At 45.6% G+C, this 21,851-nt stretch overlaps 1 protein-coding gene across 2 annotated transcripts in view; it reads left to right on the forward strand.

Annotated features, from left to right (window-relative positions):
* Window positions 1–17,480: 17,480 nt before the first annotated feature.
* The window catches only part of HS3ST2 (heparan sulfate-glucosamine 3-sulfotransferase 2), a 118,567-nt gene continuing 114,196 nt past the window's right edge, over window positions 17,481–21,851 (forward strand). The window contains exon 1 of one of the 2 annotated variants that reach the window (XM_055562062.1): window positions 17,481–18,056. In XM_055562062.1, coding sequence (XP_055418037.1) covers window positions 17,572–18,056 — 485 coding nt within the window. In that variant the 5' untranslated portion in view covers window positions 17,481–17,571. The remainder of the gene's footprint in view (window positions 18,057–21,851) is intronic. The other variant, XM_055562063.1, reaches the window with a different exon arrangement.

Consider the following 21,851-nt stretch of genomic DNA (forward strand, 5'->3'; position numbering starts at 1 on the left):
AAGGTATATACTTATAAAAGAGGTATAAAACTCTTAATATTCCTCTCTCTATATACCTCTATATTAAGGGTATTAAAATTTGTGTGTCATACATTGCCAACATTTTTCTTAGTGTTATTTGATTTAATTTCATTTGAGACCTTTTAGATAAACAAGTGTAAGCTGTTTATGTAGGCAAATTTACTAGTCTTATCCTTTATGATATCTTTTACTGCTTTTAGATTTAAAAGTTCTCTTTTTATCTCAAAATGGTCTTATAATTTTTTATGACCTAATTTCTAATATCGAATGCTTCTACTCATCTGGAATTTGTTTTGGCTCACAAATTGCCTTAACTGCAACATGCAAAGGCCAGCTCTATCACATACTGAACATGAGGGCCTATTTGTGAGTTTTCGTTTTTGACTCATTGATCAACCTGTCTGCTCTGTCTTAATCTATTAACACACTGTTTTAACTACTATAACTTTATTGTTTATTTTAAGATCTCACAAAAAGTACATCATTCTTATTTTTAGTTTCAAAAGCATTCTGTTTATTCTCCATGATTCTCATTTGAATATTATTTTGGAAAAGTCTTATAAGCTTATTACAAGATTAATGCATATTAAGACAGTATTTGAAATTTTTGACAAATAGGTCTATGAATTCAAAGAGAGAGTGTGGGAATGGGAAATGTAGTATTATTAACAACTGTGAGAAAAGAGAGGACTATTCAGTTTTGGATAAATGCTTATTCAATTGGAAAACATTAGGATACTACCTTAGATTACTCACCAAAAAAATTCCAGGAAACTTGGCAAGTATATCAAACCAGTCAGTCCTAAAAGAAATCAACCCTGAATATTTACTGGAAGAACTGATGCTGAAGCTCTAATACTTTGGCCACCTGATGTGAAGAGCTGATTCATTGGAAAAGACTGCTGGGAAAGATTGAAGGCAGGAGGAGAAGGGGACGACAGAGGATGAGATGGTTGGATGGCATCACTGATTCAATGGACATGAGTTTGAGCAAACTTGAGGAGATAGTGAAGGACAGGGAAGCCTGGTGTGCTGCAGTTCGTGGGGTTGCAAAGAGTTAGACACGACTTAGTGACTGAACAGCAGCAACAGTGAACAGTCAACCTAAGATAAGAAATCCTGAAAGCCAGTGAAGTGAAAGTCACTGTCCAGCTGTTTGCGACCCCATGGACTGTAGACCATGCAATTCTCCAGGCCAGAATACTGGAATGGGTTGCCATGCCCTCCTCCAAGGGATCTTCCCAACCCAGGGATTGAACCCAGGTTGCCGGCATTTCCGGCCCATTCTTTACCAGCTGAGTCACAAGGGAAGCCAAGAAACATGTAAAAATAATTTTACCCACAGTGATAATCTGGGAAATAAAATGCAAATAAAAACAATTAGATACCATTCTTCTTCCATATGACAGGCAACAGCATTTTAAAAATATTATTTCTTAATAGTAGAGTTGATGGGGTTGGGAGGAATTATTGGGGGAATATGGATTCACACAGTCATGTTGGAGGATCCTCACACAAATAGGGGGAAGATCTCTTAAAAAAACATGCACACCTTGTAATCCAGAGAATCCCCCCGAGATATACTAGCATGTATACACTAGTATACATGGAAGTATACGAGTAAGGTCAGGGAAAAGCTGGGCTCTGCTAGTTGTTAAAATCCTGAAATAACTTTTCTTTGGGTTGGTAGACAGCCCCACTTCAATTCCTAAAAGTGGCCTTGACCCCCAGTCCCCAGGTCACTTTCACCTTTTCCCCTCAGCCTCATACTGTCCCTACTGTCCCTGTGCTGTGCTTAGTCCTTCAGTCGTGTCTGACTCTCTGTGACCCTATGGACTGTAGCCCACCAGGCTCCTCTGTCCATGGGGATTCCCCAGGCAAGAATACTGGAGTGGGTTGCCATACCCTCCTCCAGGGGATCTTCCCAACCCAGGGATCAAACCCAGGTCTCCTGCATTGCAGACAAATTCTTTACAGTCTGAGCCACTAGGTAATGATTCAGCAACTAAAGAGTTAATGAGTTAATTGACCGGCACAGAGGGAGCTCCATACTGCCCTCCAGCCGTGGCTCAGGGTCTCTTCTAGTTGGCTGGGGATATTTGATTGAGATCCTTGTGTTAAAAGATATTCATTGAAGCATTGTTGTAAGAACAACAGATTGGAAATACCTTGAGGCAGAACAGCAACTTGGCTGCCAAATAAATATCCCCATCTCTTTCAAAACAACCGAACCTAATGATATTACTGCCCATCAAAAGAATACACGTCCCAAGTTTCCTTGCAGCCAGGTGGCCATGTGATTAAGTTCCAGCCAGTAAACGGTGAGCTCACATTTGTATGGGACTTCTGAGAAATCTTAAGCTAGGATGGGCACCCTTCTCTTCCGCCATGTACTCACCTCTATGGAGGATGAGATTGTGGGAATTGCAGCACCCATCTTCAGCCACAAGGAGGTGGGACACATCCAAGGTTATGGAGAGATGGAAGCTGGGGTGTCTGGTAACTTCATGGGACCCCCAGGTAGACACAGACTGCCTACTGCTGGAATTCCTTTAAATGAGACTGATATCCTATTCGAACTGCTGTTGCTTGGGGTTTCTCAGTTATATACAATCAAGTTAAATCACAATGGATACAAAGCTGAATGCCTATTCAAAGGGAAATGGCTAAGTCAACACTGATCTATAAAAAAATGTAAACTGGAAACAACTTGAGGCATCATATGTATTATGAAACACTTTGCAGAGACTGAGTTAAATCTACAGGCATTAACATGTTGAGTAAAAAAAGCATGTTGCAGTATATCATAGTTATACATGTATACCACTTCCCAAAACCCAATAAAGAATGCTGGCCATTTTTCCATAATTTTCTATATGAAAGCATAGAATAAAGACTGAAAGTGTACTACCTAAACTGTGATAATGTTAGTAACTTTTGGGGAGAGGACAAAAATTGCTGGGGGATGGTCAAAGGGCACCATATCTTTGGCTGCACTCTTCTACATTTTTACAAAAGGAATGATTCATGTACTACTTGTATGGTACAAATTAATTGTTTCCCATGTACCCACCAGCTGACCTTCTTAAACTGTTGACTTGCCTGCTGCTTGCCGCCTGCAGGGTCCCTATTTGAACTGTCAGAGCTTAAGACTCAGACATGGAGGAGAAGCCTCTCCCACACATAGAGATTGAGAGCCACCACCTGAGTGTGTTTCATTGGAGAAGTTCAAGATTCTTTCATAACCCCTCTAATATACAGACTGTATTTCTTACAGTACCACTATGTCTAAAGGAATGAAATAGAAGTATTAATCTACAGGGACAAAGACAGTGAGAGGACATGAGAGCAAATGAGAAACTATCTAAAAAAAAAAAATTGAAAACAGCATCCAGTACAGCAGAGCTGAGAAAGTTGCACGGAACGCCTGAAATAGGAAATACTGCGCAAGAGAGTCTGCAGAAGGCTGAGTCCTTAGAGTCATCGAGAGTTGCAGAAAGCGGGAAAGAGGTACAAGCCTGAGCAGCTGCACCCTGAGGTATCCTGTGCCGTGCACACAACTGGAAAATTATGCAGCCCGCTTTCTAGCTTATTCTACAGAAAAACTGCCTAAGATGACCTCAGGCAGGGAGACCTTAGAGTGGTGAGAAGGGGAGGAGTGTTGATATGAAGCAAGGGGCATCAGGCTCAAGTCATCCTCCTGTATGGTATTTATTCAAAGGTCCCCTGCCAGATTCTTCTGTTTAGTTCTCACTTTTTAATGAGGCCAGTTTTGAGTCTGCTAGTTGCTTGAGAATAGCATGGGGCAGGGTTGAAGATATCAATCTGGGCAGTTGGCAATTTTGTTTTGGTTTTATGGTCTCAAAATGATTCTTCCCTGTCTTCTGCCTCTGAGGCAGATCTTCTCTCTGGATGAGATCAGATACCACAAGGCTTTAAACAGAAGGATCCGTCTCATTGTTGAGATGACTTTAGGAGACCTGTTGGGGTTGTGTCTGCTCAGGAGAACAAAACACTCTAGGTATTTTAAACAAAAGGAATTTAATACAAGAGATTGGTTCTAAAAGTTATGGAAGGGTAGGAGAAGCAAAAAAAAGGAAGGCTAAATTTACTTAGAAATTAGTACTTAATTAAAGGAAGTATCCCTACTCCTGCAGGAGCAAAAGGGAAAATGATGTTGCAGGACATGACTACAACATCATTGTGATTCCTGGAGCATCTGTTACTGTGGCTGCTACCTTAGGAACCACAGCCACATCCACCTTGCAAGAAGCCAAGAGGTCACATTGCCACTAACAATGCAGGATCCTGGACCTCAAATTGTCTGAGAGGTGGAGGGTCTGCAACACCCATGAGTTCTGTGCAGCTAAGGTTATAGGAGTCATGTATGGATGTGAGAACTGGACTATAAAGAAGGCCAAGTGCCAAAGAATTGATGCTTTTGAACTGTGATTCTGGAGGAGACTCTTGAGAGTCCCTTGGACAGCAAGGAGATCACAGCAGTCAATCTTAAATGAAATCAACCCTGAATATTCATTGGAAGGACTGATGCTGAAGCTCCAATACTTTGGCCATCTAATGTGAATAGCCAACTCATCATGCTGGGAAAGATTGAGGGTATGAGAAGAAAGGGGGGGACAGAGGATGAGATGGTTGGATGGCATCACCGATTCAATACACATGAACTTGGACAAACTCCGGGAGATGGTGAGGGACAGGGAAGCCTGGCATGCTGCAGTCCATGGGGTTGCAAAGAGTCAGACATGACTTGGCAACTGAACAGCAAGAACAAGGCTATAGGAATGTCCATTTCAATCTCCATGCTACATGAACAAGAAGTGAGAAACCTGCATTTAACCAACAGTTCTGCTGCTGCTAATGCTATGTAAGACACTTCCAGAAGCAAAGCATAGTTTCTTCCTTCCATTTGTTTTCGTATCTCCTGCCAAGAACTCCCATTGGACAAACCTAATTGGAAATTAGCTGGCAAGGGATTCTGGGAAATGTGGCTTTCAGGCTTCCCAAATCTTGTAGTCCAAAGGAAAGCATGGAAGAGTAGGGATAGAAATGAGAGAAAAGAAATAACTGACTGGCTATGGCAGGAATTTAGATGAGAAAGAATGATAACTTGGACTAAGAGGACGGCAATGGAGGTGGGGAGAGGAGTCAAATTCAGAAGATATTCTGAGGGGAGAGTCAACAGGATTTGCTCACAGATCAGATGGGGGGGCGGTGAGAGAAAAAGAGGAGTCAAGGCTAGCTCAAGATTATTCTTGACTTGAGCAAATGGAAGATGAGAGTTGTCGTTTACTTAGATGACTAAGAATATAATAAAAGTAAATTTAGGGAACTAGTAGGAGTTCAGTTTGGGACATGTTTGGTTAGAGATGCCTATTAGATGTCCAGGTGGAGATGTCTGAGTAGACAGTTAAGGAGAAAAGAGATGGGAATTTGAGATGTAGTAGTTTGGGCTTCCATTCAACTCAGTGGTAAAAAATCTGCCTGCTAAGCAGGAGACAATGGGTTCAGTCCTTGGGGCAGGAAGATCCCCTGGAGAAGGAAATGGCAACCCACTCCAGTATTCCTGCCTGGGAAATCCTGTGGGCAGAGGAGCCTGGTGGGCTACAGTCCATGGGGTTGCAAAGAGTGGGACACAACCTGGTGACTAAACAACAACAGTAAGTTTATAAGCAGAATGTAAAGTCATAAGGCTTAGGATCTCACTAAGGGAGAAAGTGTAGATAAAAAAGAGGTAGTGTCCAAGGCAATGGCACCCCACTCCAGTACTCTTGCCTGGAAAATCCCATGGATGGAGGAGCCTGGTAGGCTGCAGTCCAGGGGTCGCTAAGAGTCGGACACGACTGAGCGACTTCACTTTGACTTTTCACTTTCATGCATTGGAGGAGGAAATGGCAACCCACTCCAGTATTCTTGCCTAGAGAATCCCAGGGATGAGGGAGCCTGGTGGGCTGCCGTCTATGGGGTTGCACAGAGTTGGACACGACTGAAGTAACTTAGCAGCAGCAGTGTCCAAGGACAGATCCCTGGGATACTTCAAGTTAGAGGTCACAGAGACAAAAAACTATCACAGGAAGCTTAGAACGAGAAGCAGAGAGGTGAAAAAAACATGAAGAATGCGGTGTCTTGAAATTCTGGAGGAGAAAAATTTTCAAGAAGAAAAGAGTCAATGGTGTCAAATGCTGCTTAGAGGTCAGGTTCAATGAAGACCAAGAATTGACTTGAGTTTAGCACTATTGATGAGAACAGCTTTAGAAGAGAGGTGGGAGCATAAGCCTGATTGGAATAGGCTCCAGGGTGAGTGGATTCAGAGAATCTGTAGTCAGTGACTACAGATCTCTCTTAAGTTGAGATGTAAAGAGAAAAATATAAATGGTCAAGATGAGGTCAAAACAGAGCTACTTCTCTCTTTGCTTTTTAAGATGGAAGAAGTATCCATTTATTTGTATGCTGACAGGAAGGACCCAGTCCAGAGGGAGAAAACTGATAATACAGGGAAAAAAATGAAGGACTGCCAGAGTCATGTCCTTGAACAGACAACAGGGGATTGGATACAGTATACAAGTGAAGGGGTTGGTCTTACCTAAAAACAGACCATAACCTCATACTAACGGAACAGTGAATAAAGTGTATGAACACAGTTATAGGCAGGTGGGTAGAGGCGATGGTTAATGTTCTCTTTCGATTGCTTCTATTCACCAGTGAAGTAGGAAGCAAGGCCATCAGCTGACGGGGATAGGAGAGGTGATAAGAGGTTTAGGAGAAGGAACTAGATAGACAGGGGAATGGGAGCATGAATGGGCTGGGGAAACGCAGTATGATTGCGAGGAAGTGTTAAGAGTCCACTTGAGGCTAGAAATGATGAATTTTAATTTAGATTAGTCATCATGTTTCTGCATTTACTGTGTTCAGCTGTCTGGGTGCAGGCATAGGGCACTGAGTAGGCAGAGAGTTGATTGTAACCAGGAAATACAGCACAGTGAGAGACGGTCAAGGGAGTTGATGACATAATAAAAAAAAAAGTGATTGTGATGCTTATCCATGGAATTCAGACTGAATAAAGAGGGAAGAGTGGATGTGAAGGAGGTGACCAATAAACAGAGAATTCACTCCTTTAAGTTGTCCAACATCCTCAGGGCTAAAATTATTGTTCTTCATGCAAAGGGGTCTTTGAGGGTGTTACCTATCTATTAATACTTATGCAATAAGCATTTATTGAATGCCTGCCGTGAACTGTTCAGAGAGAATATTTGGCTACTTCCCTAGAAACATTTAAAATATCAAGGAGATAAGTTGGTTCCAAAGCAGGGGTTGGGTCTCAGGTGACTAATGAAAACAGAGGTTGATTTTACTTTTTTGTCAAAAAACTTTGAAGTAGGTTGAAAGATGAATGTCTAGTTGAAAAGTACATATCTGTATCAATCAAAATTGTTGTTGTAGTTTAGTTGCTAAGTCATGTCTGGTTCTTTTGTGACCCCATGGAGCCTGCCAGGCTCTTCTGTCCATGGGATTCTCCAGGCAAGAATACTGGAGAGAGTTGTCATTTCCTTCTTCAGAAGATCTTCCCGACCCAGAGGTCAAACTCACATCTCCTGCTTGGCAGGTGGATTCTTTACCACTGAGCTACCTAGGAAGACCCATCAATCAAAATAACTTAAATCAAAAATAATTTATTGCTGGATGTAATTGAAAAGTCTGCAGCCTAATAATGGCTAATGTTTATTGAGGGCTTATTGTTAATGAGGTTCTATTCTAAGTGCATTACATTTATAATCTTGCTTAAGCTTATTAACAGAGCCATGATTTGAACTCAGTTGTGTGTTTCCAGACACTGTACTCCTAATCATGATGCTTTATTGTCTCTTAAAGAGATAGCTTCAGGCAAGGCTGGATCCAGGGATTCAAACATTATACCAGGACACAGTCACTCCCACTCTGCTCTCTTTTGTGGTGAATTAATTCACATGTCTGCTAGGTTCTCTCCATTCATGGTAGCTTCAGGCTTACACCATCCTTACACCCAGCATTTCCAGAAGAAAGTTATTTTTTCTTTCTGAAAGTACTAGACCTACATAGGTCTGTACTTAATGGCATGAAACAGATTCACAATATCGTTAAGAAAAAAAACAGTAGTAGTTATGGACTGGCCCATAAATAAACAAGCCAACACATTTATAATTGGAAGGATGTAAAAAAAATTAATGACAGTTATTTATGATGCTATGATTTGGGAGAGTTTTTTCTTTTTGCTTCTCAGTATTTTCATTTGTTTCTACATAGGGAATGCATTATCTGTATAATAAAAATGTTGAAAGAAAACAAAAAATTCAATATACACAGACAGATATATCTCCCTAAATTGTTGTCTGTACCTAGGTAGATCTTTTACTCTATACCACTAAAATCTACATCACAGGAAATTGATAAATTGGGGGTGACAGCACCAGTAGGGACATTCTTATCTGTTCCCACTTGGTTAAAGAAGGTGTATCAACAGCTCAGCTCTACCATATTATTGTACAGGTGAACAGGCTTAGTATCTTCCCTAACATTATAAATAATTCACTTTGGAAATATTTTGAAGTGAAATGCTAGTTCTTTTTTGGAAGCCCTAATGGAGTAATATTTAGGGGTCCATTAAGAAGGAGAAAGGAGATAAAGAAACCAAGGGAGAGGCTTCTCTGGTGGTCCAGTGGTTGAGAATCTGCCTTGCAGCGCAGGGGACGCCGGTTCAATCCCTGGTCTGGGGAGATCCCATGCCGTGAGGCAGATAAGCCTGTGTGCCACAACTACTGAGCCCACACGCTAGAGCCTGGATGTTGCAACCACTGGAGCCCTTGCACCCTAGAGCCTGTGCTCCACAAGAAAGGCCACTTCAGTAAGTCTGCACACGGCAAGTAGAGGGTAACCCCTACTCACCACAACTAGAGAAAGCCCAGAAAGCCCATACACAGCAATGAAGACCCAGCACAGCCAAAAACCAAAATTAATAAAAATTCAAAAAACTGAAACCAAGGGAGTCCCTTCATGAAAATGCAGCCCAAATTCCAAGTATCAGGCTAAGTTGGAACTAACTGTTTCATCCCCACCGCCAAAGAATTCACAGTCTTATTAGGAAGGCAAGATGGGGAGATGGGGTGGAGATAAGACAATGCGGGTTAAATAATGCAGGAGGGAAGGTGGGGTGTGTAACGGCACTGACCCAGGGGAACATTATGGGTAAAGCTGATTGTCAATCTCTCCGTTTATGCTTTTTTGCACTAGTTTGCCCCTTCTTCCCCCTGCAGTATCTTTGAGAACATGGAAAATTCAATCTACTTGACACGGTTTCCTCATTTTTACAATAGGGATGGTAACAATCTGTGCCACGTTTATTAAGGGGATTAGATTAGGTAATGCATCTAAATGTTTTGCCCAGTGCCTACTGTTGAGTGAATGCTCATTGTGTGTGTGTGTGTGTGTGTGTGTGTGTGTGTGTTAGTTGCTCAGTCAAGTCCAAGTCTTTGTGACCCCACAGAGTTCACCAGGCTCCTTTGTCCATGGAATTCTCCAGTCAAGAATACTGGAGTGGATAGCCATTCCCTTTTCCAGGGGATCTTCCCAACCTAGGGATCAAACCCACATCTTCTGCATTGCAGGCAGATTCTTTACCATGTGAGCCACCACAGAAGCCCCTAATGCTCAGTAAGGAGTGCCTGTTATTGTTATGATTATCGTTGCCAAGGGCAGAAGTAAATAAACATGGAGAGTGACAAACGGCTTGGAATCTTATAAAGTTCTTAAAATTAATCACGGTTCCTGGTCTTCTAGATTTGGCTCCCTTCTATAGGCAGTAGCTGGTCCCTGGAACTTTTGCCCTCTGATTTTATTCAGAGAAGGAGGCATGAGTAAAATCTTCTCTCATCGTCACCCCCAGCTTCTTTCTTAAGCGTAGAATATTCATTCACATCCTCTTGGCTCAGATGTGAACTTTTCATCTCACACAAGCTGCAGACCATATGACTTCATTTCACAGTCTTTTGCCTCATCAGAACCACCCTCTTCTGAAAATTTTTCTCACATTTTACAAAACTCAGCACCAGGGAAAATTTTTTTAAATGACACTGAAATAAAACTGAATAATAAGACTTGATTGGGTCCAAAGACTTAAGGGAAAGAAAATGTCCTTATTTTATAATTTCAAATTCAAGGTCTTACATGAAGGGTATTAGAGTGGGAAGGAAGATTCAAGATACTGCTGGTAAAAAAGAGAAAATAAAGACTCAGAAAGAAAAGGATGAGACAGAAATGAATTCTGTGGTTGTTATTCTTTTTATGAGCCCAGTTCTCCAGACTTCTTGTTAAATCTGTGTATTACCTTGGAGTACTTTTTTTTTTTTTCCTGTGTGAGCTATTTAAAATTCTGCTTTTTGTTTCTATTAGCTGGAGTCAGTTTCTGTTGCCTGTAACTCAGTAGCCCTTACTGATTTGCAAATAAAGCCAAAAAAGCAATTAAGAGTCAGAAGAAAACAAGATATAAAGAGGACTAGAGCAGATGAGACAGTGGTTGGATCCTATGACTGCCCAGAGTTTGGAGGATCCATTCCTAGTCTGTGTATATCCTTACAAATAAGCCCCAGCCCACTTCCATAATTTTTTAAAATTAGAATGGTCCCTGTTCCTTGTAACTGAGGTGGCAACTGATTTTTGTATTAACCAGGACTCTTTGAATTCCAAGTAACAGAAAGGTAATGAATCACTTGGAGCAAAAAGTTGAGGGACCACGCTTCAGGCATGGCTAGATTACATACTATCAGGAATTCAATTCTCCTTCAGTCCTGCTCTCCTTTCTGTTTGCTTCATTCCCCAGGGTTTCCCTTCTTGATGGTAGAGATTGCCATTGGAAACTTTGGGAGTATTTTGTACTAGTTTATCATTGTGGCTTAGTGGTAAAGACTCTGCCTGCCAAGCAGGAGACTTGGGTTCAACTCCTGGGTCAGGAAGATCCCCTAGAGAAGGAAATGGCAACCCACTTTAGTATTCTTGCCTGGAGAATCCCATGGACAGAGAAGCCTAGCAGGCTATAGTTCATGGGGTCGCAAAGAGTCAAATACAACTGAGTGACTACACAACAACAACAACAACTACAACAACAAAATCATCTCAGAAGAAAAAGTTTCTGTTTCCAATAGTTTCAACAAAAGTTCTGTGGTTGATGCTCATTGGAAAGCACTGAGTTGCTTTCAATGAACTGTGATTAGAAAATTGTGATTGACAGGGCTTGGTCATAATGCCTGCCCTTGAACTAGGCTCAGCTCACACAAATCACATTGGAACAGAATGAGGGAAAACTTTACAAGACCAGTAGAGATTATGAGTTGCCTTCCATAAGTTTTGTTCAGGTTCTTTCTGGGTCATGAAACACTCATGTATTAGCCAGGAATATAACCATCTGGAATCGAGATTACATTTCAAAGGATCTCTTGAAGCTAAAAAGCTGGACGACAATGTTCAGATCCACTGAATACAAGTAAAAGTGATGAGATCACTTCCAGGAAATGTCCTCAAAGGGATATGTCAGGATTATCTGTCCTTTCTTCTTTTCCTATGTCCAGAATGTGAACAGTATGGCTGGAGACGAATAAGTCATCTTTGAATACATAGTGATTTGGGGATGGAGGAAATTCATGGTGGAGCCTAGGTCCCTAACACTGTGGAGACAAGTCAACCCTGAATCATCTTTCTGTGATAGAAAAGTAAACTTATATCTTGTTTAGCTGAGTGCTATTTAACAAACCACACAACTTTTCACTTTTATGCACTGGAGAAGGAAATGGCAACCCGCTCCAGTGTTCTTGCCTGGAGAATCCCAGGAATGGGGGAGCCTGGTGGGCTGCCGTCTATGGGGTCGCACAGAGTTGGACACAACTGACGAGACTTAGCAGCAGCAGCAGCAGCAACCCAACATAATCTGACCTGAACTCCCCAGAGGAAAATCTTGGCACTTCTGGAGAAAGATAGGGGTAGGGATGAAGCACAGGTATGTCCATTGTCTCACTCCCTGAAAAATTTTGTCTCGGTCATGGTCATTACTCTGCTTGGAAGTCTGAAGAGGGAAATCTGTCTGGCTCTGATGAATCTGAATATCCAGAAATTTCTGAGTTTATTAGTTTAAAGACAAAATTAATCTGAAAGTTGAATCAAGCACAGAATTATCAGAAATGGCTATATCCATGTTTTTTTCCACCTGGGGGGGGGAAAAAAAAACACTTGTCAGAGTGGATTAAGCCACATTTAACCTTGTAACTTTAACAATGAAGTGTTGAAATAGCAGGTTTACCATGTGGAAAACTGCTGAAAGTACATATTAGAACTTCTTTCAACATATTTGTTTTGACATTTTTATTAAGAATTAGAGTGAGGAATTAATTAAATTATAATCAAACACAGAGACGACATGATGTCAATAGAACAGTTCATGCGTTGAATAATGGAATCAGAATTACACAACATCAGAACCTCAAGAAGTTTAAGTTATCATAACTCCCCATTTTACAGCTGAGGAAACTGAGGCTCAAAGCTGTCAACTCACTTGCCCAAGGTATACCTGGAATCAAGGGTAAAGCTGTTGGCATACATTCTTTCTACTTTTTCTTTTTGAATAAATGAAAGCAATGTCATGCCAGTCAGAATGGCTGCGATCCAAAAGTCTACAAGCAATAAATGCTGGAGAGGGTGTGGAGAAAAGGGAACCCTCTTACACTGTTGGTGGGAATGCAAACTAGTACAGCCACTATGGAGAACAGTGTGGAGATTCCTTAAAAAACTGGAAATAGAACTGCCATATGGCCCAGCAATCCCAATTCTGGGCATACACACCGAGGAAACCAGAAGGGAAAGAGACACATGTACCCCAATGTTCATCACAGCACTGTTTATAATAGCCAGGACATGGAAGCAACCTAGATGTCCATCAGCAGATGAATGGATAAGAAAGCTGTGGTACATATACACAATGGAGTATTACTCAGCCATTAAAAAGAATACATTTGAATCAGTTCTAATAAGATGGATGAAACAGGAGCCTATTATACAGAGTGAAGTAAGCCAGAAAGAAAAACACCAATACAGTATACTAACACATATATATGGAATTTAGAAAGATGGTAACAATAACCCTGTATACGAGACAGCAAAAGAGACACTGATGTATAGAATACTCTTATGGACTCTGTGGGAGAGGGAGAGTGTGGGAAGATTTGGGAGAATGGCATTGAAACATGTATACTATCATGTATGAAACGAGTCGCCAGTCCAGGTTTGATGCACGATACTGGATGCTTGGGGCTGGTGCACTGGGATGACCCAGAGGGATGGTATGGGGAGGGAGGAGGGAGGAGGGTTCAGGATGGGGAACACATGTATACCTGTGATGGATTCATTTCGATATTTGGCAAAACCAATACAATATTGTAAAGTTTAAAAATAAAATAAAATTAAAAAAAATAAGAAAGCATCACTACAAACAAAGCTAGTAGATGTGGTGGAATTTCAGTTGCGCTATTTCAAATCCTAAAAGATGATGCTGTGAAAGTGCTGCACTCAATATGCCAGCAAATATGGAAAACTCAGCAGTGGCCACAGGACTGGAAAAGGTCCGTTTTCATTCCAATCCCAAAGAAAGGCAATGCCAAAGAATGCTCAAACTACTGCACAATTGCACTCATCTCACACGTTAGTAAAGTAACGCTCAAAATTCTCCAAGCCAGGCTTCAACAATACATGAACCATGAACTTCCAGATGTTCAAGCTGGTTTTAGAAAAGGCAGTGGAACCAGAGATCAAATTGCCAACATCCGTTGGATCATCGAAAAAGCAAGAGAGTTCCAGAAAAACATCTATTTCTGCTTTATTGACTATGCCAAAGCCTTTGACTGTGTGGATCACAATAAACTGTGGAAAATTCTGAAAGAGATGGGAATACCAGACCACCTGATCTGCCTCCTGAGAAATCTGTATGCAGGTCAGGAAGCAACAGTTAGAACTGGACATGGAACAACAGACTGGTTCCAAATAGGGAAAGGAGTACGTCCCTGCTTATTTAACTTATATACAGAGTACATCGTGAGAAATGCTGGGCTGGAGGAAGCACAAGCTGGAATCAAGATGGTTGGACGAAATGTCAATAACCTCAGATATGCAGATGACACCACACTTATGGCAGAAAGTGAAGAACTAAAGAGCCTCTTGATGAAAGGGAAAGTGAAGAGTGAAAATGTTGGCTTAAAGCTCAACATTCAGAAAACAAAGATCATGGCATCTGGCCCCATTGCTTTATGGCAAATAGATGGGGAAACAGTGGCAGACTTTATTTTTTTGGGCTCCAAAATCACTGCAGATGGTGATTGCAGCCATGAAATTAAAAGACGCTTACTCCTTGGAAGGAAAGTTATGACCAACCTAGACAGCATATTAAAAAGCAGAGACATTACTTTGTCAACAAAGGTCTGTCTAGTCAAGGCTATGGTTTTTCCCATAGTCATGTATGGATGTGAGAATTGGACTATAAAGAAAGCTGAGAGCCAAAGAATGGATGATTTTGAACTGTGGTGTTGGAGAAGACTCTTGAGAGTCTCTTGGACTGCAAGGAGATCCAACCAGTCCATCCTAAAGGAAATAAGTACTGAATAGTCATTGGAAGGACTGATGCTGAAGCTGAAACTCCAATACTTGGCCACCGGATGCAAAGAACTGACTCATTGGAAAAGACCCTGTTGCTGGGAAAGATTGAAGGCAGGAGGAGAAGGGGATGACAGATGATGAGATAGTTGGATGGCATCACCGTCTTGATGGACTTGAGTTTGAGTAAATTCTGGGAGTTGGTGATGGACAGGGAGGCCTGGCGTTCTGCAGTCCATGGGGTCTCAAAGAGTCAGACACAACTGAGCGACTGAACTGAACTGAACAGAACCCTGCCTTATTTTCTGTTTTTTACCATATCTTATCATTATTTAAATGATAAAAAAAAAAAGAAAGCAATGTCATGATTCAAGTAGACATTTTTTTTAAAAAATGGAGGAGTGAAATGATGAGATCAAGATACTATTTAATCAGGCCAAATGTGTAAGTATCTAAGTCCAAAAAAGTCTACTGTACAAGCACAGTATGGGGCAGATGTGCCTTAATCAGCAGCACTTGTAAGAAACACTTAGAGATGTTACTTGGCTGCAAGCTTGAGCTATCAGCAGTGTGATGCGGCTACAAGGAAAAGATAATGGAGTCATGGGTGGCATTCCTAGAAACAGAGTTTACAAAAGGGAGGGGGTGTCCTGTTGAACTTTTCAGTCTGTTGAGCTTTTCAATCTACACCTGGAATTCAGTCCCGGGTGTCAGACTTCAGAAGTGATACAGACAAATTAGTTCAGATCTAGGATGGAATTATGTGGGGAATGGCTCAAAGGAAGTAAGGAAACTGCAAAGCGCTGTAACTAAATGCTTGAATCTTGGTATCTGACTGCCTGGGTTTCATCCCAGCTCTGTCAATTACTGAATATGTGTTCATTAAGCCTTAATCTCACTGTCTGTAAGTTAGGAATTATAACAGTACCTATCTCTGAAGATAGATGAGGTAGTGCATGCCATGTGGTTTGTATGTTACTGGCACAAAAAAGCACTCAATAAATTTTAGGATTAAGGAAGTGACATGATGTGAGGATAATGGTAACAATCTCATAGGTTGTGGTGAATATTAAATGAGCTAACACATGCCCAGTGCTTGAAGAAAACGGTAGTAGTGGAGGGATTGGCTTAAGGTTTTTAGGGATGGGACTGGCTTGGGGTCAAAATATTCCCTGGCTTGGGCTAAGGTCCACAGAGCTTGACCAGATTATTTTCTGAAGAATGAACCCTGAAAAAAAGTTCAGAGGGGTGCAGTGGGAGTGATGGTCGTCACGCATACATTTCATGGGGTACTCACTTGGTGAACACCTGGACAGGATGACATAGCTTTGTTTTGGAGTGACAGCCTAGCTTCATTCTTGGGTATGGTCATTGAGGACTGTCTGATGAACAGTTCTGCTCCAACTAGTGGGGTCATTCAGGGCAGTAATGGGGTTGCTCACTCAGGCCTGTTCTGGGCACAATCCATGAGAACTGTCCTGTGGCAGTCATGCAGGACTCACTGGAAGAGGAACCGCTCCTGGATAAAGTCCTCCCTGGGCCACTGGGGGACGTCCTGGATCTCAGGGATGCTCTGGGACCCTGGTCAGTTTCCCCGGGGAGCAGCCTGCCGCTAGGGGGCGGCTGCTGAGAGGACCCGCCCGCCGCCTGCGCGGAGTCCGCTCCTTTGGGACTCGCTCTCCAGCCAGGCCCGGAGGGAGGTGGAGTGACAGTGGGTGGGGGTGCACGCTTCATGGGTGTGAGACAGAGCGAGCCGCCTGGTGTGAGTCAGCGCGCGGGGGGCTAAGGAGCTCCCCGAATAGTCACGGAATCTCACTCACGCTCGGCTCCTCCACCATCCCGTCTAGAGCGTGTGTCCAGTCCCGCGCCTGCGTGCGCACCCAACACGATGTCCGATCCGGGGTTCTGGGTGTCCGTTGGGGGAAAAGGGGGTGGGCGGAAGAGGGAGTGTCCCTGTGGGTGTTTCTGTGCCCAGGTTAGATTTCTCCCGCCCTGCCCCATGAGGGCTGTGGGGGGTGTGTCCCGCTCAGGTACGTATGTACCTGTGTTCGTGCGTGTACGCGTATGTCAGTGTGGGGGGACCTTTTATCAGTGCGGGGTGCCTGCGTGTGCGCCAGGGTCTCTGTTTGGGTCTAGATGTTGGCGCAATCTCGACCTGGGCTCCCACCCCCGGGTGTCGGGAAGCCCGTGTGGCCGGGGTGTCCAGCCTCCCGGAGGAGCAAAAAAGCCTCGACACCCTCACCACCCCAGCTGGCCCGGGCTCCTTAGGGAGCGGCCTGCGTGGGGAGGCCCCGGGGTGGTGTGTCCCTGGAAGGGGTAAAGAGTAGGGGCGCAGGGGGCGGGCCGGGTCCCCGGGCGGGGCGCGGGCTCGGGGGACCCGCGCGGCTGACGTCAGGCGACTCCTTAAATAGAGCCGGCAGCGCGCTCCGCTCGGCATTTCTCGAGGAGTCAGAACGCGGCCGGCGCCAGCGCCACCGTCCGGCCCGCGCGCCGGCCCGCACAGCCGCCGAGCGTTCGGGGCGCCGAGCCGGGAGGATCCGGGATGGGGCTTCCGGCGCTGGGCGCGCTCCGAGCCCGGCGCACGTGAGAGCCGAGGAGCGCCGGGAGCCTCCCCGCTAGCCGGAGCCCCGTCGCCCAGGACGCGGGGATGTCGGAGGCGCCGCCGCCGGTTCCCAGAGGAGCCGCCGCCCCGGGGATGCCGGGGCACGGTGCGCTCCCGGGCCGGCAGCGCCTGGAGAAGACGGCGCCCCCTACGCCCGACCCGTGTGGCCCGGGCCGCGCGGCGCGAGCCCTCTAGGCGGCCGCAGGGCCCCAACAGCTCCGCCGCCGGCGCCCCCTCGGAAACCATGACCCCATGCGCGGGCCCATGGAGCCATGGCCTATAGGGTCCTGGGCCGCGCGGGGCCACCTCAGCCGCGGAGGGCGCGCAGGCTGCTCTTCGCTTTCACGCTCTCGCTCTCCTGCACTTACCTGTGTTACAGCCTCCTGTGCTGCTGCGACGACCTCGGCCAGAGCCGCCTCCTTGGCGCCCCTCGCTGCCTCCGCGGCCCCGGCGCGGGCGGCCAGAAACTTCTCCAGGAGTCCCGCCCCTGCGATCCCTCGGGCCCGACGCCCGGCGAGCCCGGCGCTCCCAGCGCGCCTGCCGCCGGAGCGCCCTCCCCTCGCCTCTCTGGGTCCAACCACTCCGGCTCTCCGAAGCTGGGTACCAAGAGGCTGCCCCAAGCCCTCATCGTGGGCGTGAAGAAGGGGGGCACCCGCGCCGTGCTGGAGTTTATCCGCGTGCACCCGGACGTACGGGCCTTGGGCACCGAGCCCCACTTCTTCGACAGGAACTACGGCCGCGGGCTGGATTGGTACAGGTAAGGAGGGCTGCCCCACTGCGCGCGCCCAGGCTCCATCCGGCCCCGTCCCCTGGGCCACCTCCTGCGCCCTCGCACCCCTTAATTCGGCTGGCTATGTGGGTTCCGACTGACACGTGGGGGAACTCTAACCGAAGGATTTACCCGGAACTTCCCAGTGGTAGTGTAGACCGGCTCCGGTTTCCTGAACCGCAAAGGGCAGTTGACTCTGGACTCGTCAGAAGGGAAGGGAGAACGCTGGCCTGACCTCCGGGCCAGTTTGGTGTCTAGACGCTGGGGTAAAGCTGGGTGCCAGGGGAAGGGACAGCCAGGACAGGAGCTGCCTGAATGCAGCCCTCTCCTGAGCCTGGCCTAATCTTTCCAGGCATCTTGACCGACCCAGGGAAGGGACAGTCCGAACAGCGCCCCCTCGCGGCAGGGTCCTGCGCTTGGGCGAGGTCCCCGGAGTTCAGGCCCAATGACAGGGAGGCCCCTGAGGTGTAGGCGGGAGAAAGGTCCCTTTTGGATCCTCGTTCTCAGCTCCAGGTATTTGCTGCTGGATCTGGTCTGAGACTCCCAGGCGCTCTGACCCTGAATTCATGTTTTCAAATAGTGCAAACGACCCTGGGTGTGAGTCTTGGTTCTGCCACTTAGCTTGAGCAAATTCCTAAAAACTCACTGAGCCTTGATTTTCTGGTCCATCGCAACTAGCAGGAAAGGTCCCTGATCCTTTGGCCTCGCAAGGGCTTTCTAAGTGCTTGAAAGGTGTAACAGGGGCACTTCGCACTGGGCGGTGTTTCTAAGCCAGCAGCCAGGATATAGAATTCGAAATACTGGTGGGCACCTCAGATAGAAGCTGTCTAGGTTCACAGGGGGCAGCCAGTCATAGCAGACTGTCCACTCCCCCACTGCACTGAGAGTGATGACAGTCACCCAGGCTGGTGATATCTGGGGATAGCCTGAAGCTTCTGGAAGGTAGCAGCCTCCACTATTAAATGCCTATCTACTTCCCAAGCCCTGTATGGTGTTGAGGTGTAGGGCTGGCCCATGTGTGAGCTGAGCAGGGCATCCCTGGGGGTGGTGTAATGTATGGGCTCCCCATGACACCTGGGTTACAGAATTCTCACCATTCACCTGACCCCTTGAAGACTTGCTAGAAATGTCTGCCTAGTAATGGAACTGGGTGGATGGGTAACATGGTAGCTGACATAGTAGCTGAGGCCGTTCTTTAAGATAATTATGTTAAAGTAAACCCTTTTAGGGGTAGAAAGTCATAACCATATTGGATAAAGGACAACTTTATTAGGAGGACCCCACTGGCCTCACGTATGGAACCCTGGATTTGTAAGAATCGGAGCAACAGGGCCAACTTGTCCCCTTTGCCCGGGAGCCCTGGTCATGGTTTAAGGGGCCAGGGGTGGGACATGCCCAGTCCTCAGGAGGCAGATACACAGCCCATCTCCAGTGACGAGCAGCAGGGGATGGCTAGCCTGTGGGTGGCCACAGCACTGTTATGTTGGCTCATTGGAATAGAGAGAGTGGCACAGAATGGCACGTCGCTGCTTTCCAAGCTGTGACCCCAGGCATCCCACTTGGAGGTACGAAGTACCTGAGGACAGCATCAGAGCCAGACCCCAGAGTCGGAGAGGCAAACGCATCAAACAGCAGAGTGTGACGTGGGTCAGCCATGGCCACACTCTCTTGCACGGCAGGGTTTCCTCAATGGAAAATCTAAGGATCATTATGAAACCCTTTGCTAAAGTGAAGTGCCTCTTAAGTGCAAAATAGCACAATTCTGAGCACTGGCTTTTGTTGAGCCCTCCAGTAAACACCTATTCCCTGCACCCAGCCTCTGCACTCCCTCTCTTGTGCTCCACCACCAAACACCATACCTTCCTTCTCCAAGCCCGTGTCATTCAGGGATGGCTGCTTTTTATTTTTAACCTTGGCATGTGTGATTCTAAGCCAGCTTAGCTGTGAACCTTAGAGATGGGAGCCATGCCTTTTTTTTTTTTTATAGCACATTTGGATTCTGCTAAAATTCTCAGCTGAGTCTTGGTAGGTTTTATTTAACATCAAGCATGCTGACAGCTTCTTCCACTTCTCTCTCTGGTCCCCCCACTTCCCAGGGTCTATCTTACCATCCCTTTCCCCCTTTATATTTCTAAAAGAGCATTTAGCCCGCATGTCTGGTACTAACTGCCTCACTCCTGTCACCTCCCCAGGAAGCCTGGGAGCCTACGGCTTCAGGAGGGGCCATGTGATTTGTACTTCTTGGGGCTGCAGATCTGCACCCCCAGAGTCCAGGGTTTCGGGTACAGATTGTCATTTCTGTATATAAAGTCATACTGCCCCCATTTGGATTCTGTTTCTGTAATTTCCAGAACATTTCTCTGTATGTGTCCTATTCTTTATTATCACTCGAGTAATATGCATTAATTGCAGAAATGATGGAAATACCTGCTTTCTTTTAAAACTCATGTTCTCACTTTATTCCTGAAGTCCATGAGTTGGATGCAGGTAATAAGATGCTTCTGTCTCTTCCCATTGCCTTTATCATTTCATGGATGGGAAAACTGCAGCCTGAAAAGAGAGCATCTAGAATGGGATCCAAAGCAAGCGGATGAAATTTGGGCCCAAAAGTCATTGGCATGCACTGTCCCACAAAGATTTGTACTTGTACACTGTGTATGTATGTGTGCTTCCAGCCGAGTACTCTAACCACTGTTCTGCACAGCTTGCCACCAAAAAGCCAGCATCCACTAGGTAGACATGGCCAAAGAGCCCTTGTGCCTGTTGTGGGGGACCATGTGTTCCAAAGATGGAGTTGCAGAGTGGCAGGCAGTGGATCTCCTCAAAGCCCCTGGGGATAACTTCCGGGGTCTGGAGGCCCCAGGCAGACAGACAGTGGAAAAATCAAAGGAGAGACTTCTTTCTGTGGGTAAGTGGAGATAAACCAGGAGCTGACAAACAGTGCCTGAAGACAGAATGATACAGCCAGAGAGACACCATCGGCCAGAGACCGGGAGACAGAATCTGCATTTTCTGACCCCCAGCCTGAACCCCCTCTTGGAACTAGCTGGCTTCCAGCCACCCTGGGAGAGGCCAGCATTCTGTGGCGGGATCCCGCCCCTGAGATGTTTTTCTGAGATCCCATCCCTGAAGCTTCCCTCCTCTCTGCACCTGGCCAGCTTCCCCCTCCCACTTGGCTCCTCCAGGTAGCAGCTGGGTGTACTGGGTGGGGTCAACTAGCTGCTTGGATAGGGAGGTAGAGTGAGACCATACAGACAAGGGACCCAGGATAGAACCTGCTGTCAGAAGGCGGGAGATGGTCCCCTAAGCTGGGTGATTGGAAGCAGAGTCATCTTCCTGAATCTTGGCTTCCTCGTCATAGGATGATGCCTATTGTAACCATTATCATAAAAGGTGGTTTTGAAGAATGAATGGAACATTGTATATGAAAGTGTCCTGGAAAATTCCCTGGTATTTAAAGATAAGGCAGTAATGTTATCACTATCACCACTATTACTATGACTGTGTCACTACCAACACTCCTTTTACCATCGTCAGTACTGTGAGTATTAAAACTATCAGCTTCTTTCCCTACCGCTATCACTACCTGGGACTGAGGAATTAATTGCTGGAAAAGTAGTTCCGTGAAAGACTAGGAAGGGTCCTGGCCCTAAGTTCGACTTTTAGCTCTGCTTTGCCCTTTCTCTCCTCCCTCTCTTCTTTCTCTCCTTCCTTCTGCATTGGTAAAAAGTCACTCCTCATTTCTGGGTGTCAGTTTGCTCACCTTTAAAAAGAGAGTGATGT

Source organism: Bubalus kerabau, chromosome 23 (assembly GCF_029407905.1).
Source record: "Bubalus kerabau isolate K-KA32 ecotype Philippines breed swamp buffalo chromosome 23, PCC_UOA_SB_1v2, whole genome shotgun sequence".
NCBI lineage: Eukaryota > Metazoa > Chordata > Mammalia > Artiodactyla > Bovidae > Bubalus > Bubalus kerabau.